This window comes from Dendrobates tinctorius, unplaced genomic scaffold (assembly GCF_039654945.1).
Source record: "Dendrobates tinctorius isolate UK_male_01 unplaced genomic scaffold, ASM3965494v1 ptg000214l, whole genome shotgun sequence".
In the NCBI taxonomy this organism is placed as follows: Eukaryota; Metazoa; Chordata; class Amphibia; order Anura; family Dendrobatidae; genus Dendrobates; species Dendrobates tinctorius.
The window spans coordinates 4861402-4878654 of NW_027361881.1; the positions used below are offsets into that span (position 1 = coordinate 4861402).

General features: G+C 43.0%; 1 protein-coding gene across 1 annotated transcript in view; it reads left to right on the plus strand.

Moving 5' to 3' along the window:
* CDH16 (cadherin 16) overlaps positions 1-17253 on the plus strand; it is a 78869-nt gene that overhangs the window by 26540 nt on the left and 35076 nt on the right. Inside the window, exons 7-11 of the mRNA XM_073555043.1 lie at positions 706-831; positions 5438-5588; positions 5953-6183; positions 9931-10007; positions 12005-12187. Coding sequence (XP_073411144.1) covers positions 706-831; positions 5438-5588; positions 5953-6183; positions 9931-10007; positions 12005-12187 — 768 coding nt within the window. The remainder of the gene's footprint in view (positions 1-705; positions 832-5437; positions 5589-5952; positions 6184-9930; positions 10008-12004; positions 12188-17253) is intronic.

Below are 17253 nucleotides of genomic sequence, written 5' to 3' on the forward strand. Positions count from 1 at the left end.
CGTCTTCATCAGGCATGCAGGTACTCCTGAAATATATGATGGTCTAACGGTGTCTTCATCAAGCCTGTAGATACTCCTGCCAATTGCTGGTTTATCAAATTATTTATTTTGAATAATATTTTATAAAGCTTTCACTGATTTTACATTCTGCTGGATCCAACTCACATTCCTGCTTCACATCTCTAACCAAGATTGCACAACGCTCAGCGTTTTACCAAACACGTCCTATGGATTGTTCTGTGTGGACGCTTTGTCATCACGCGGCTTCTGATCAGTGGCTGCAACAGGTTACTACTGCTCACATTCTCTAAATGGTGACCCAAAAGTGCAGATCTATGGCTCTTGGGACAAAATGTGCCCATATATAGTAGATGAACATTCACCAAAGCTGCCGGTTTCGCCAGGACCAGCCAATGTTTGTACAGCAGACTGTAAGGAGAAAAATAATTGACTGTGAATTTTAGCATGGCTCCTGCTTTGCTCTCTTGGGAGATAAACCATTTCCAAAAGGTGCCTGGCAAGGGCATATTCTCTTCTCCCCTTCGATAACACGTGGAACTTTCACTGGTCCATCTGGAAGAGTAGTGCTCTTTATAGCCATTTGATTTTACAAGTCCATCTGATGATCCAGTCCTTCCAATGCAATCCAGTGTAAAGGCGTTTTACTGTTTATATATGTGTACTAATGTAATGCAACTCTTTCAGGTGCTGTGGAATAGTACAGAGGTGCAGTATCGCATCTGGGGAAACTTTGATGGGGATCTGTTCACAGTGGATGAGTCTGGAATCATTTATGTGACAAATGAGCTGGACTGGGAGCGACAATCCCAGGTGACCACATCATAGACCTGTGTTCACACCACACCTATCAGGTCGCGGCTTTCGTTTCCTAATTTAATATCCAAATTGTCTTTTCAGAGACAAAGAGAACTAGAACTCTAGCAGAACCTATTGGCAGCAGCAATCCTAAAAGTCAATATCGACCCTCTAACGAGCCTTGCAATATAACATAGGATTATAGCCAAAACAGAATCTTAATTTGCAGACAGTGTTTCGGGGATGTTGCCTCTCATCAGTGCAAAGTAAGAGACCGAATTTGACTATGTGAGAGGATCTGGACCGGAGTTTCTGGGTAACATTTCTGCAAGTTGAGATTTTGGATTTTGCCTTAAGTCATATTGCAAGGCTCATTAAACAGTCAATATTGACTTTTAGTATCAGTGCTACAAAAAGGTGACACTAGATTTCCAGTCCTCGTTTTCTCTGAAGAGATAATTTGCATGTTTAATTTCCCAGAGGAGCATGCATGACTTATAAGTTTCCTCACTCTGACATGCTATGCTTAGCTGGTCACTCTCCATAAGGAAAAATGTTTCCTAATTTACCAAGTCATCCTGTAACTTCACATTAAAAGACATCCAATCTTCACATTCAGACTGTAAAGTAATTAATTACATGTACACATTTATGTATCTTCAGTAAATGATATACAACATATAGTTCTGACATCCGGCATGTTGTGTATTATATAGGACATATGCCACTATGGATACATTGTATCTGTAGGAATTTCAGTGTGTAGAAATAACCCTCTGGTGGTTCTCACCCATGTAAACAGTGCCATGTAAAAGTATGGACACCCCTGGTCAAAATTACTGCTGAAGATAAAGTGATCTCTAAAAGGCCTAAAAGTTAAAGATGACACATTTCCTTTGTATTTTTGGCTAACAAATATATATACAGTCATGGCCAAAAGTATTGACACCCCTGCAATTCTGTCAGATAATACTCAGTTTCTTCCTGAAAATGATTGCAAACACAAATTCTTTGGTATTATTATCTTCACTTAATTTGTCTTAAATGAAAAAACACAAAAGAGAATGAAGCAAAAAGCAAAACATTGATCATTTCACACAAAACTCCCAAAATGGGCCAGACAAAAGTATTGGCACCCTCAGCCTAATACTTGGTTGCTCAACCTTTAGCCGAAATAACTGCGACCAACCGCTTCCGGTAACCATCAATGAGTTTCTTACAATGCTCTGCTGGAATTTTAGACCATTCTTCTTTGGCAAACTGCTCCAGGTCCCTGATATTAGAAGGGTGCCTTCTCCAAACTGCCATTTTTAGATCTCTCCACAGGTGTTCTATGGGATTCAGGTCTGGACTCATTGCTGGCCACCTTAGAAGTCTCCAGTGCTTTCTCTCAAACTATTTTCTAGTGCTTTTTGAAGTGTGTTTTGGATCATTGTCCTGCTGGAAGACCCATGACCTCTGAGGGAGACCCAGCTTTCTCACAGTGGGCCCTACATTAAGCTGCAAAATTTGTTGGTAGTCTTCATACTTCATAATGCCATGCACATGGTCAAGCAGTCCAGTGTCAGAGGCAGCAAAGCAACCCCAAAACATCAGGGAACCTCCGCCATGTTTGACTGTAGGGACCGTGTTCTTTTCTTTGAATGCCTCTTTTTTTTCTCCTGTAAACTCTATGTTGATGCCTTTGCCCAAAAAGCTCTACTTTTGTCTCATCTGACCGAAGAACATTCTTCCAAAACATTTTAGGCTTTTTCAGGTAAGTTTTGGCAAACTCCAGCCTGGCTTTTTTATGTCTCGGGGTAAGAAGTGGGGTCTTCCTGGGTCTCCTACCATACAGTCCCTTTTCATTCAGACACCAACGGATAGTACGGGTTGACACTGTTGTACCCTCGGACTGCAGGGCAGCTTGAACTTGTTTGGATGTTAGTTGAGGTTCTTTATCCAACATCCGCACAATCTTGCGTTGAAATCTCTTGTCAATTTTTATTTTCCGTCCACATCTAGGGAGGTTAGCCACAGTGCCATGGGCTTTAAATTCTTGATGACACTGCACACGGTAGACACAGGAACATTCAGGTCTTTGGAGATGGACTTGTAGCCTTGAGATTGCTCATGCTTCCTCACAATTTGGTTTCTCAAGTCCTCAGACAGTTCTTTGGTCTTCTTTCTTTTCTCCATGCTCAATGTGGTACACACAAGGACACAGGACGGAGGTTGAGTCAACTTTAATCCATGTCAACTGGCTGCAAGTGTGATTTAGTTATTGCCAACACCTGTTAGGTGCCACAGGTAAGTTACAGGTGCTGTTAATTACACAAATTAGAGAAGTATCACATGATTTTTCGAACAGTGCCAATACTTTTGTCCACCCTCTTTTTTATGTTTGTTGTGGAATTATATCCAATTTGGCTTTAGGACAATTCTTTTTGTGTTTTTTCATTTAAGACAAATTAAATGAAGATAATAATACCAAAGAATTTGTGTTTGCAATCATTTTCAGGAAGAAACTGAGTATTATCTGACAGAATTGCAGGGGTGTCAATACTTTTGGCCATGACTGTATATATATATATTTTTTTTCCCATCTTTTACATTTTAAAAGTTACAAAAAAGGAAAATGGGCCGATGCAAGTGTTTCGCCACCCTTAACCAAGGTTTCAGACCTTATTTAACCTGTTCGGAAAAGCCAGGTTACCGCTAACCTTGAGCCAAAAAACAGCAGCCTAGTACTCAGAAAATGTTAAGTGTGGAGGCCCACAAAGCAGTATTAGGCTATAAGAAGATAGCATAGCATTTTCATGTTGCCCTTTCCTCAGTTTGAAATGTAATTAAGAAATGGCCATTTACCAGGAACAATGGAGGTCAAGATAAGGTCTAGAAGACCAAGCAAAATTTCAGTGAGAGCTGCTCATAGGATTGCTAGAGAGGCAAATCAGAACCCCCGCTTGACTGCAAAAGACTGTCAGAAAGATTTAGCAGACTCTGGAGTTGTGGTACATTGTTCTACTGTTCAGAGACAACTGCACAAATATGGCCTTATGGAAGAGTCATCATAAGAAAACCTCTCCTGCATCCTCAACATAAAATTCAGTATCAGAAGTAAGCAAAAAAACATGTAAACAAGCCTGATGCATTTTTGGAAATAAGTCCTGTGGGCCGATGAGGTTAAAATAGAACTCTATGACCACAATGATCAAAGGTATGTGTAGAGATAAAAGGGCACAGAATGGAAAAGAACATCTCGCCAACCATTAAGCAAGGGGGTGGATCAATGCATTCTGGTTGTGTTGCAGCCAATGGCACACAGAACATTTCATGGGTAGAGGGAAGAATGGATTCAATTAAATTTTGAATTCTTGATGCAAACATAACACAATCTGTAAAAAAAAAAAAAAATGAAGGTGAAAAGAGGAAGAGGATGGCTGCTACACATGGAGAATGATCATAAACACACATCATAATCCACAATAAATGACCTCAAAATGCGCAAGCTAAAGGTTTTACAATGGCCCTCACAGTCCACCTGATTTGAACTTCCTGGAAAATCTGTAGCGAGACCTCAAAATAGCAGAGGATGGAAGACGACCCAGGAATCTCACAAAACTGGAAGACATCTCCAAGTGAGAATGGAGGAAAATCTCTCAAACAAGAAATTAAAGACTCTTGTCTGGCTACAAAGAGTTTACAAGCTTGGATACTTGCAAAAGGGGGTGCTGCTACGTACTAACAATGCAAAGTGCCCAAACTTGTGCATCAGACCATCTTCCTTTTTTTAAATGTGAAAAAGGAAACATTTTTCTGTTTGTGTTTTTTTTTTTTTTTGTGCCTAAAATACAAAGGAAATGTGTCATCTGTAACTTTAGGCCTTTAAGCGATCATTTCATCTTCATCTTGCTTAACTGTTCACAATAACAGTAATTTTGACCAGGGGTGCCCAAACCTTTACATGCTACTGTAAGTAGCTTGGATTACATACTATTAGATTTCTTATGATGTACCGTATTTTTCGCTTTGTATGACGCACTTTTTTTCCCCAAAATTTTGGGGGAAAACAGGGGTGCGTCTTACAATGCAAGCATACCTTTTTTGGTGCTGCCGCTGCGGGTGTCCGTTAATTGCCGCCACCGCGCTGGGTGTCCTGGGTGCTGCCGCCGCGCTGGGTCCCCCAGGTGCTGCCGCCGCCCCCGGGCTCTGTCCCTTGCTCTCCCGAGATTTCAATGCCAAGATCTCCATCTGCGCTTGCGCGGCGGCCATTTTCCAGGAAGCAATCCACGCACAGGCATGAAAGGAACGTCAGAACCCCCGACGCAGCAAGGGACAGAGCCCGGCGGCAGCACCCGGGGGACCCAGCGCGGCGGCAGCACCCGGCAACACCAGGTAAAGAGTGGGCGACAGCACCCCGGGGACAGAGCGGGTGACAGCACCCCGGGGACAGAGTGGTAAGCAATAAGACGCCTGGATTATAAGAAGCACCACCATTTTATTAAAAAAACCTTTTTTTTCCTATTTTTCTGCTCAAAATTTTGGGTGCGGCTTATAATCCGGAGCGTCTTATAAAGCAAAAAATACGGTAAGTTAGTTCCTCCTGTTTTTGCTATTTTTTTGTTCTTTTGCACCATAGTATCAGATCCAAGCATCGGCTCTGAATGTAGACAATGTCCTGTATAGCGACCCCCTGGAGATAACTATTGCAGTAGTGGATGAGAATGACAATGGACCTGTGTTCTCCCAGGATATCTATCATGTGGAAATGACAGAGACAACAGCTAAAGGTGGGTACTCTCAGGAGCTGATATATAGCTCCCATTTATTTATTGCGGCTGGCTGTGTTTCTACGCTCCTTCATAGAGAGTCACAGCTGGTAGTGGATTTCCACCGTAGCAGTAATATGGGTCTGGTTGTTCTGCTGCTCCCTGTCCTACCTGTTATACGTTATTTCCATCTTCCCTCAAATGAAACTAAGGATGATTCCCAACACAAAAAAGGGCTGAATGTTTTACGTCACTTTTAGGATCTTGTGGTCAATTAAGGAGTAACTTTCTCAGAAGTTTATGGACTTGTAGACTGGACATAACTGGTCTTCATAAGAACTGAAGGTGGCCGGACTTGTGATTTATAATAATTCATATGTTACAGGATTGCTTGTCATTGAGCTTAAGGCTGAAGATGCTGATGAACCAGGATCTAGTAACGCACAGATATGTTACCGGATTGTGAGTCAGGAGCCCCCGCTGCCCAGCGATCACGTATTTCAGATTGGAGACAGCACAGGGCACATAAGATTGCTGGATGACAGTCTATCGCCGGAGATTGCAAGGAGATACATTCTAGAAGTGATGGCCGCTGATCTTGGCGGGGCTGAAGGAGGTAAGAGGCCCTAACCACCATTCTCCAGCGTCTTTTATTGACCATGGTACAGATTTTTCACGTTCATCTGAAGTGCTCGTCACTTGCAGACATGTTCAGGTTTGAATGTAAAGCTGAAGACCCCGTTGTCCATCAGAACATCTCGTCCGATGCACACGTAAATAGACTTTCCGTCCTTTCTTGTTACATGTCTAGGTCTTGCATTTCTACTGTCCATTAGTTGCAGAACAGACGAGTTCTCCTGTAGATTTTAAGCTACTTACAACATCTTGAACAATCGCTGGCACATTATAGGAGCATAATGGAGACGAGGTATTGAGCAGCGCGGCGGTGAGAAAGCCTCTCCAGCCTAAGTTATCGAGTGCGTTATTATGAGATTTGCCAATTAATCCTCCCTCACGTGTCTGTCTGCAGTCACTAAACAGCAGCCCACATCATCACATCCACGTTCCCTCCACCATCTGCTGCAGAAAATCTAAGGTCTATTACCAACAGAGGGGGGGCACCCATATGCCGGCACACGCGTCTCCTCGAGAGATGCACCTCACTCCAGGTCTCTTGTAAACTCAGCTATACGTTACACAGTTAGACGTGCTCTTATTTTTAATAATTTCTTATCAATGGAATAAAATGGGCATTTTCACCTTCATGCGGTTTTGTCCAGCTCTCAAACATGCCGTCTATCCTTCTGCATTAGTGGAATATGCTCTTATTGTTAATATCTGACTGTGCAACGTAAAACGCAGCGCGGTGCTCGGCAATAGAGGCGCGCTGGAATGTAAGGCCGGTTTCACATTAGCGCTTGAGTCCGCAGCGTGTTGCTGAGGACTTATTTACTTAAAGCTCCGCCTACTTCCGTACGCGTCCTGCGTACACATCTTTAACATTGAGTACGCAGGGACACGCATTGGAAGGATCCGCGTACGGCGTTTTGATGTGCTCGTCGAACGCAACATGCTGAATTTTCTTGAGTTCGCATACAACGCATGTCTCTGCGTACCCAATGTTAAAGATAAATATGCAGGACGCATGCGGAAGTAGGCGGAGCCATGCGGATGTAGGCGGAGCTTTAAGGAAAGAAGTCCGCAGCACCACCCTGCGGACTCAAACGCCAACGTGAACTTAGCGTAGAAGGGCCTGCACCAAAGTGTTAGCTCAGGTGGAATCTATAATTCGGTACAATGTTTTGTGCTGAAGATTAAGATTCCCTATCACTGAATCTGAGGGTCTGAGGCCGCCCCCTGATAGCAGCCCAGAGCATTATCCCCCTCCATCATATGTACAGCGGCCACAATGTCCTCTAGTAATCACCAAACCCAGACTCCTCCATCAGACGCAGATAGAGAAGTGTGATCCATCACTGCACATCTCCAGAGTCCAGTGGTGGCAGCTTCACACCACTCCATCTGACACTCAGCCCCCCGTTCTTTAACATTACGGGGTCTACTCTTCATGGCTGAGGAGCTGAGGTTCCTACCACATCTTAGTAATATCACTTACAGCTGATGGGGGAAGAAATGCCCTGAACGGACTTGTTACACCCGTTTCTCCTATTACAGGATCACGCTGGTGTCAGTGAGCTCTGCACCACCGGCTGCTCTGTCACATGGTAGTAAAGGCAGATGGCATGGGGTGGGCTGAGGTTATATACCGGGGGGGGGGGGGGGTGAGGGAGGGGCAGGATGGTATACAATAGGGGGTGAAAGGCAGGATGTTGTACATCAGGGGTGAGGGGCCTAATGGTATACATGAGGGGTGAGGGGCCAAATGGTATACATGGAGGGGGCAGGATGTTATACACCGGGGGGGCACATGTTATACACTTGAGGGTGAGGGGCAGGATGTTATACACCGGGGAGCCGCATGTCATACACCGGGGGATGAGGGGCAGGATTTTATACAGCGGGGGTGAAAGGCAGGATGTTATACACTAGGGGGGTGAATGGCCAGATGTTATACACTGGGGGGGTGAGGGACTGGATGTTAGACACCTGTGGGTGAGAAGCAGGATGGTATACAATGGGGGCTGAAAGACAGGATGTTGTACATCGGAGGTGAGGCGCCGAGTGGTATACATGGGGGGGAAAGGGGCTAGATGTTGTTATACAATAGGGGATAAGGGTCCGGATGCTGTTCACCGGGGGGCGGATTTTATACACCGGGGGGATAAGGGTGCCAGCAGGTCCGAATTAAAGTCCTGAATGCAATGAATGTGTGTCCCAATACTTTTCTCCATCTAATATATAAAGTCCAAGTGTGTGTGTGTGTGTATGTATGTATGTATGTATGTATGTCCGGGATTGGCATCCACACCGTCGCAGCTACAGCCACAAAATTTGGCACAGTCACACGTCTGGACCCCGAGAGCGTCCTAGCCTATGTTGTGAGGCGAAATTTTAATCGCGCGCGTTCCAATTCACCAAACAATTTTGCCCCTATCTACATAATGGGGAAAAAGTGTGTGTATCAAGCCCCGCCCCTCATTATGATGTCATAATGGTTGCCATGGCGACGCTGATGTCATCATAGGTTGCAAGCCCCGCCGCTCATTATGATGTCATAATGGTTGCCTATGGGATGGCGGATATGTATGATGGGTATATGGGCACGGGACTATGGGATGGAGGATATGTATGATGGGTATATGGGCACGGGACTATGGGATGGAGGATATGTATGATGGGTATATGGGCTCGGGACTATGGGATGGAGGATGTGTGATGGGTATATGGGCACTCGACTATGGGATGGCGAATATGTATGATGGGTATATGGGCACGGGACTATGGGATGGAGGATGTGTGATGGGTATATGGGCACGGGACTATGGGATGGAGGATATGTATGATGGGTATATGGGCACGGGACTATGGGATGGAGGATGTGTGATGGGTATATGGGCACGGAACTATGGGATGGAGGATGTGTGATGGGTATATGGGCACTCGACTATGGGATGGAGGATATGTATGATGGGTATATGGGCACGGGACTATGGGATGGAGGATGTGTGATGGGTATATGGGCACGGGACTATGGGATGGAGGATGTGTGATGGGTATATGGGCACTCGACTATGGGATGGAGGATGTGTGATGGGTATATGGGCACTCGACTATGGGATGGAGGATATGTATGATGGGTATATGGGCACGGAACTATGGGATGGAGGATATGTATGATGGGTATATGGGCACGGAACTATGGGATGGAGGATATGTATGATGGGTATATGGGCACGGGACTATGAGATGAAGGATATGTATGATGGGTATATGGGCACTGGACTATGGGATGGAGGATATGTATGATGGGTATATGGGCACGGGCCTATGGGATGGTGGATATGTATGATGGGTATATGGGCACGGGACTATGGGATGGAGGATATGTATGATGGTATATGGGCACGGGAGTATGAGATGAAGGATATGTATGATGGGTATATGGGCACGGGCCTATGGGATTATGGATATGTATGATGGGTATATGGGCACGGGACTATGGGATGGATAATAATTATAATTTGCTATAACTAACCACAGTTAGTTACTATGCCCGGGCAGCGCCGGGCTCTTCAGCTAGTATAGTATAGATGTCATCACACGTCCTAGTATGGGAATTCAGCATTAATTACAAAATGGGTGCAGGTAGGACTTTTACATCGGAGCGCCATCATTTCCATCTGTCTCTGCAATATTAGTTTTTGTAAATCTTTTGCTGAATCTTTCTATCATTCATCTCCAGGACTAAGCAGCAGCTGCACGGTGATCATTGATGTGAAGGACATAAATAACAATCCTCCGGTTTTTGTGATGAATCAGGTAAGAGGAGAAGCCCACCAAGGATTTTTGGAGCTGAAACTCCTAGAATTAGAAATAAAAATATATGTATCTGCTGATCGGTGCTGGTCTCAGCTGTCGGACGCCCACCGATCTATGAGCCATCTCTAGCATACGGAAAACCCCTTTAATATGTACTGTTATTATCTATATCTGTGCACCAGAATACGGTTATGATCCGTGACACAGGATGATCTAAAACTGCTAATCCCGTTCGGCTGCAATGTTATTTTCTCTATGGAAAGATAGAAAATGTAAAGTTATCTGTTACAACAGACATGGATGCCACAGTCGCCTGTGATTACAAAGATTGATTTAGGGTCCGGCCTCTGGTTTAGAGTCCGGTTTAGGGTCCAAACCCTGCTTTAGAGTTTCGTCTCTGGTTTAGGGTCTTCTATGAAAACTTTCACACTTCCGCTCGCCGTTGTGCCAGTACAGCACCAGGTACTTAAATCCAGGAACAAGATGTAACAGACACATCAGACAGGAGACGCGGCTCGTAACGGGGGACATGTACGACTCAGATTGTTTTTATTGATTTCTGCCAGAGAGGATTTATTGTGTGTAACCCTCCTCCGCCCCCGCCTGTGCCTTCATAATCACTTCATAAATGGTTATCTTGTTATTCACCATGATGAGCGTCCATTCACTCCCATCACCCAATAACTCTCACCAGTACATGATGCGTCTTTCTGGTCCGTACGTAGTATAATTGGGTTTTGTTCACACCTCGTTGTGGAAGTATACACTGAGTCAACACGCACCTGTAACAGTACATTTAACTTGCAATAATGCAATCTTTCTTCTGCGCAGCGGAAAGTCACAAAGTTTGCACCCACATCCTTGCAAAAATGCCCTCATTTTATGATACGGGAAAAAACGCAAAGTTAGCTTCATGCCTAATGTTCCAATTTTCCTGTAAGTCGTTGCATTTTTCTTGTTCTGCCAAAATTATGTATCACTTGAATGATGCTGGACATCTATATCTTCTCACTTCCCAAGCAATGCATACAACTGATTCGCGCTCCCTTTATTTTGCTTTTCCTTGTTGGACCGCAATTACGACTGAGATTGTATCTCTATAATGATGGTGACCAGTGAGTGGATACGTTTAGGATTGCAATTCAGCTCCCTGGAATACGACGTCTTCAATGTCTTAAGCATTTTGCACCATTTGACTTTTTCAGGCTCATTATTTCCCTACACATCCAACTTTGATGTGGTCTGTGGCCATAAATCTGCTGAGACTAGCAGGAAAGCGTTAGAAACTCTCTGAAAGAAAGTGCTCACTGCTGTATTCTCAGTTCACTCCTTCTGCAGGCAGTAGTGAAATAGACAGTGCAATACAGAGGCTGTAGAAGGCAAACGGTGCAAAAAACAAACCTGATTGGAATTACTATTTTCAGTCCAAATACATACATTAATCGAACAAATTATAGTGACCCAAAAGGCCCCTTTAAGTTTTCTAACTCCTAGAGGATATCTGCAACCACTCCTATTATAAACATGTGGTAGCAAGTTTTGAAGTTATCACTTATCCTTCAAACTTACTGTGATTTCCCAGGAATGCAGCTCTGAAGAGCCCTGTGTAAATGGTCGAGCACGACACCTACAATCCAGTATTTCTATAGCAGCACAGGACTCCACTTTTTCTGGATAGTAGATAACTTTAAAACTTGGTACAACTCCTTAAGAAAGCGCTTAATGTCAACAGATGAACCCTTATGACCACTGGCGCAACATCTGGTATTGTCCTAAATTAAGCCAGGGCTGGTATCAGCAGAGGCAACATAGGCTGGGAATTTTCGCAGGCCATGCTACAGATTTAGCACAACGAGATAGACGAGATAGCCCAATTATATGATTGTGCATATATAGTCCTACATAGCAATAAACCTTACGTACGTAGGGTAGGTTCATGCAGACCCTCTTATTACTATCCCACACGGCAGTCTATTCATCTAGGTCTTTCTTCCCAGTTTCCACCATTTGTTGTGCCGGAGGACATAGAGGTTGGTGCAGTCATCACAACCCTCATTGCCACCGATCGGGATGAGGACCAGGAGAATAAAATCACAGACTTTTCTATATTGTCTGGGAACGAAGACGAAACGTTTGGCCTGACTGCTGATCAGAGGTCGGTGTCCATCATCCTGAAGAAGGTATGTACATGTCTTTGCCATAAGCTTTGTCGGAGCTCAGAAAAACAAAACAAAAGACACCTAAAGAATCGGCGTGATAGGTGATAAAAGGTAAAGTTTGTTTAAAAAAATCAGTAATATGTCTAGAGCAACTGATAACAGATATCATCACGTCAGCACACCACCATCATGTCTCCACCCTCATGTCAGTTTCCACCATTTGTTGTGCTGGAGGACATGGAGGTTGGTTCAGTAATCACAACTCTCATTGCCTTGATACACGTGCCACATAGAGAGGAATAAAAGTCATCCAAAGGGCCCATAATCTACATACTGTATTCACAGTGTGAACCACAACAAGAGAGCACAAAATGGCAAATTTGAAAAAATACTCTGCAGTAAAAAACATATAAAAGTAATCAGCAAGTGCTGTATAACAAATACAGGGTATTTAGTCGACACATTTTTTGCAAAAAATACATACCAAGCTGCTTCACCACTTCACGGTAACCCTTCACGAAGCAGTCCCTATCTAATGTATTCAAAACCTGAACATGTGAACAGTGTCTGAATGAACAGGATACAGACAGGCGCTTCCCAGTATATGGGCTTGTTGTATTTGTATTCACAGTGTGCATCAGTCTCACTGCAAAAACACAAGGCTGATGCATCTTTTGTGTTTGCCACGAGTATATGAGCGCTGCTTTCTCTTATGGCCGTGACCTGTCCTTCGTTGCTTTTCTTCTCCTGCCTCCCCCTTCATTAGTTTGGTCCCACAACCTACTTAGACGTTGTTTGGCTCAATGTTTAAAGCTGCTGTCACGTAAGAACAGGTGAATGCGTTAAATAACACAGACATTTATCACTTTTGACACCAATTTTTATTTTAGACTTCAAAAATGGCAACATTTTGAAAGAATTCTGCGTGCAAAAATTTACAACCTTTTGCTAGATCATTCCCAAGTACAGATGTGTTGTTTGCTGGTGAATCTATATGGTGTGTTTAGTTATATGAATTTAGTGCTTTAGTGGTTGGTTTAAGTCATTTATTGTCAAACTACTGTTTTCTCTTTTTAAATCATAAAGACAACCCTAAACATCCAAATGACTATTATCAAAAGTTTACATACCCCATTTCTTTTTTCTTTTTAAACATCTTTTATATTGGATTTTTGACAAATACAGCATATTGACCAATGTATACAGTGCCATAGGATAAAGGACACTTTATACAGTCTAAGCGTATATATAATATTAGGTCAATCAAAAACAATATTGCACAAACAATAACTTAACCCCATATGTCCACAAATCTACTCGCTCAAAGTGGCTATACTCTGACCAGCCAATTTCTGTATCTATCCTTTCTAATATATTTACTAAATGACACATTTAAGTTTACCCAAATTACCACTTAAATCTTCTAACATGTACCAATCTGAGTTAATAAAAGACACCATTATCTCCTGTATTTCTCCAGTAGACAGAAACGATTCCATGAACACTCTCCACTTTTTGAAAAACTTTTCCGTCATTTTATCTTTCTGCCTTTTTTTTTTCCAAATACAAGACAGAAAGCAGCCCTGCCCCTATCTCCTTCATCCCTGGAAGTGTTTTGGCAAGCCAATTTTGCAAAATTAAACGTTTTGTTACTAGTGTCACGGTGTGAAACAAATCATGCAATTTTCCATCTCTTGTTTTACCTGTCGTATAGTAGAACAACCAGCTCGTGGGTCGATGTCCACCCAAATCCCACACATACATGTCTTGAGTCTATACCCAGAGTTCTTGTGTTTTAGGGCACTACCATATTCCATGTTTCGTTTTAGGTGTGCTACATTTAGGGCAACTCGTTTGCCTGTCAGGTTTTTGTGGAGTTGGCTGTATATTAAATCTGCATATTATTTTGTGCATTATCCGGAGTTGGCTGTCCCTCCACTGCTCATTGATAATATGTTTCCTTACCAGTTCCCAACCTTGCAGTATTTCATGATCAAGATCTCCATCTTGTATGTGTTTTTCCCATTTGTGAAAAACTCTGTCTGTTCCTGATGGACGCAGGGTGTCCCTCAGTTCCCCATATATTGAGGAGATTGATACATCCCCGATGTCCCTGGAAACCATATCCCCCCACACCTCAGAGTCGATCTCCCTCCTCACGTCCTGTAGATTATCTAATACATAGTGCTTTAATTGACTATATAGCATCAGATGGAATCGTGGCAATTTATGCTTCTCTATCACCTCTGGTCCCGTCAGCCAACGACAGTCCTGAACGTGCATTAAGTCATCTAACGTTTGTATACCTTTTTGTATCCATGCCGTATATAATTTATTCTCTCTACCTAATTTAAAAGCTGGGAACGCCCAGGGATTAAGATGTTTTGATACCTTCCAAGACATTTTCAGGTTTTTCCTTACTGCCTTCCATGTGGCAATAGCGTCCTTACAGATTACCGAGTGTTTAATATCTGGCGGAATATGTGATAATGGTGAGTGAAGCAGTGCAGTCAGGTCCCATGGACTACAAAATTCCGATTCTAGCGTATAAATCGGTATAACGCCCGTCTTTTTAACCCAATTACATTTCTCATTAAGCATGAGAGATTATAGCCTCTAATGTTTGGAAATCCAACCCCCCTCCCTCTTTTGAACGCATTAAAGTTCACAAAGCAAGTCTCGCCCTTCTCCCTCTCCATATGAACTTAGAAAAGGCCTTATTCAGTCTTAGAACATCCACGTGCCGAATCAGCATTGGAATAGTCTGCAATGGGTACAATAGTCTTGCAAAACTTATCATTTTGATTAGGTGGCATCGTCCTAGTAGTGAGAGGGGTAAACTCCCCCATCTTTCCAGTTCTTTCTCTATTGTATCGATAATTGGTTTATAATTTAGATCATATATCTGTTTCGGCGATTTTCCCAAATTTATTCCCAAGTATTTTAAAGTTGTTGTCGCTTTCGAGATACCCATTATGTTATTTCCCTGGCTTCGTTTCTCAGCATTTCTCATAAACAAAATCTCACATTTACTCTTATTTAACCGGAAGCCCGAGAATTCTCCAAATTTTTCAATCTCTGATACAGGAAAGATGTATATCTTTGTACCGTGTTAGCCAGTAGATAGAAAAATATTCAGAATTGAGAGTCCTCAGTGGTTGATACCTTTTAATGGCTAACTGAAAAGATGGTAATACATTGCAGCTTTCCAGACTCCTCAGGTCTCTTCATCAGGCAAAGACTAATACAACATCTGAAGAGTCACATATTTATGCACAATACAGCACAGAAAAAATGCAATAGATGAGACAAGTGACATGAAGCAGAATTGTCATTATGGGAGAGGGAGAAACATAAATATTGGACCAGTTCATAGATAAGGAGTCCGGATGTTTTATTGTCCTCTGATTGAGGTCTCCTAATGTGTTGTGTTGCCCCCACACGGTCTTAGGAGCAAATTCCTTAATTGATGTAAAAAGACATAAATCCATGCGACACATTCATTCCAGCACTGAGAGTGTGAAAGGTCGTCATAAATTTATACTCACAGACTCGTCTCTCTCTCTGAGATGTGAAGTTACCTTTCAATACCAGTAATTTCATATCCCTGGTGTTGTGGTCCATCATACAAAAATGTTTTGCCACAGGTAGATCCATTCTTTTTTTTCTTATTGTGTGACGATGAGCATTCATCCTTGTTCTAAGCTTTTGCCCTGTCTCCCCCACATACAGACCCCCTGTTGGACATTTAGTACAAATAATTAAGTACACCCCATTAGATGTGATGCAGCTGAAAGTACCTGGTAGTCCTGATGTGAATTGGGGATCTTTATCTTGTCCGTGGTCATTATAGATGGACAGGTTTTACATTTTTTCTGGTTGCAAGGAAAGGTTCCTCCAGCTGTTGGAGAGAACAGGGAGCTTCTGACAATGATGCTTCTTAGATTTGGGGGCTGCCTAAAGCACAGTAGTGGGGGGTCTGGAAATATGGATTGTAATCGGGCATCTTTTTGTAGTAAAGGTTGTAATTTCCATGCAGCTCCCCTTAGCACCTCCAGATTTGGGTTGTAGCTGACCACTAGAAGCACCAGGTTATTCTCTTCTTTAGCTTTGTAATGTAGCAGGTGATTCCTTGACATTCTGGTGGCTCTTGTAATTTGGTTTTCAATTGTTCTTGGATGGTAGCCCTGATTCAAAAAGTCTTTTTGAGGCGACCAACATCACTGGCAGCTTGAAGTCTTTGGTGGTAGTTGTGGATGAGATTCTTTATTTTATCAGATGGTAAAGCTGCCCACTCTTATTAGTAATAAGCCTCCAGTTCCTGTAAATTCCTTGGCTCTAGCATGAACTGAGTGCTTGAGATCTCTTCAGAGTGGCTCAATGATATTGAGGTCAGGAGACTGAGATGGCCACTCCAGAACCTTCACTTTGTTCTGCTGTAGCCAATGACAGGTCAACTTGGCCTTGTGTTTGGGATTGTTGTAATGTTGCAACGTCCAAGTACGTTGCATGCACAGCTCCCGGGCTGATGATTGCAAATTTGCCTACAGTATTTCACGATAACATGCTGCATTCATCTTTACTTCAACTTTGACCAAGTTTCCTGTGCCTTTGTAGCTCACATTCCCAAAACATCAGCGATCCACCTCTGTGCTTTACAGTAGGAATGGTTTTCCTTTCATCATAGGCCTTGTTGACCTCTCTACAAATGTAACATCTATGGTTGTGGCCTAAAAGTTCAATTTTGGCCTCATCACTCTAAATTACCTTGTTCCAGAAGGTTTAAGACTTGTCTCTGTGCCTTGTGCGTATTGTAGGCGAGATACTTTGTGGCATTTTCAGGAATGGCTTTCTTCTGGTGACTCAACCATGCAGCCCATTTTTGTTCAAGTGCCTCCTTAGGCTGAGTTCACACGTAGCGTTTTTTTCGCATTTTCGCGGCGGTTTTAAACGCGCTTTTGCAGCAAAAAACGCAAAAAATAAGCATCCCATGCATTCCTATGGGATTCTGCAATGCTGTGCTAATGCTGCATTTTTTTCCGCGGCGGAATCGCTTTGCGGTACAAACGCAGCATGCTTATTAATTT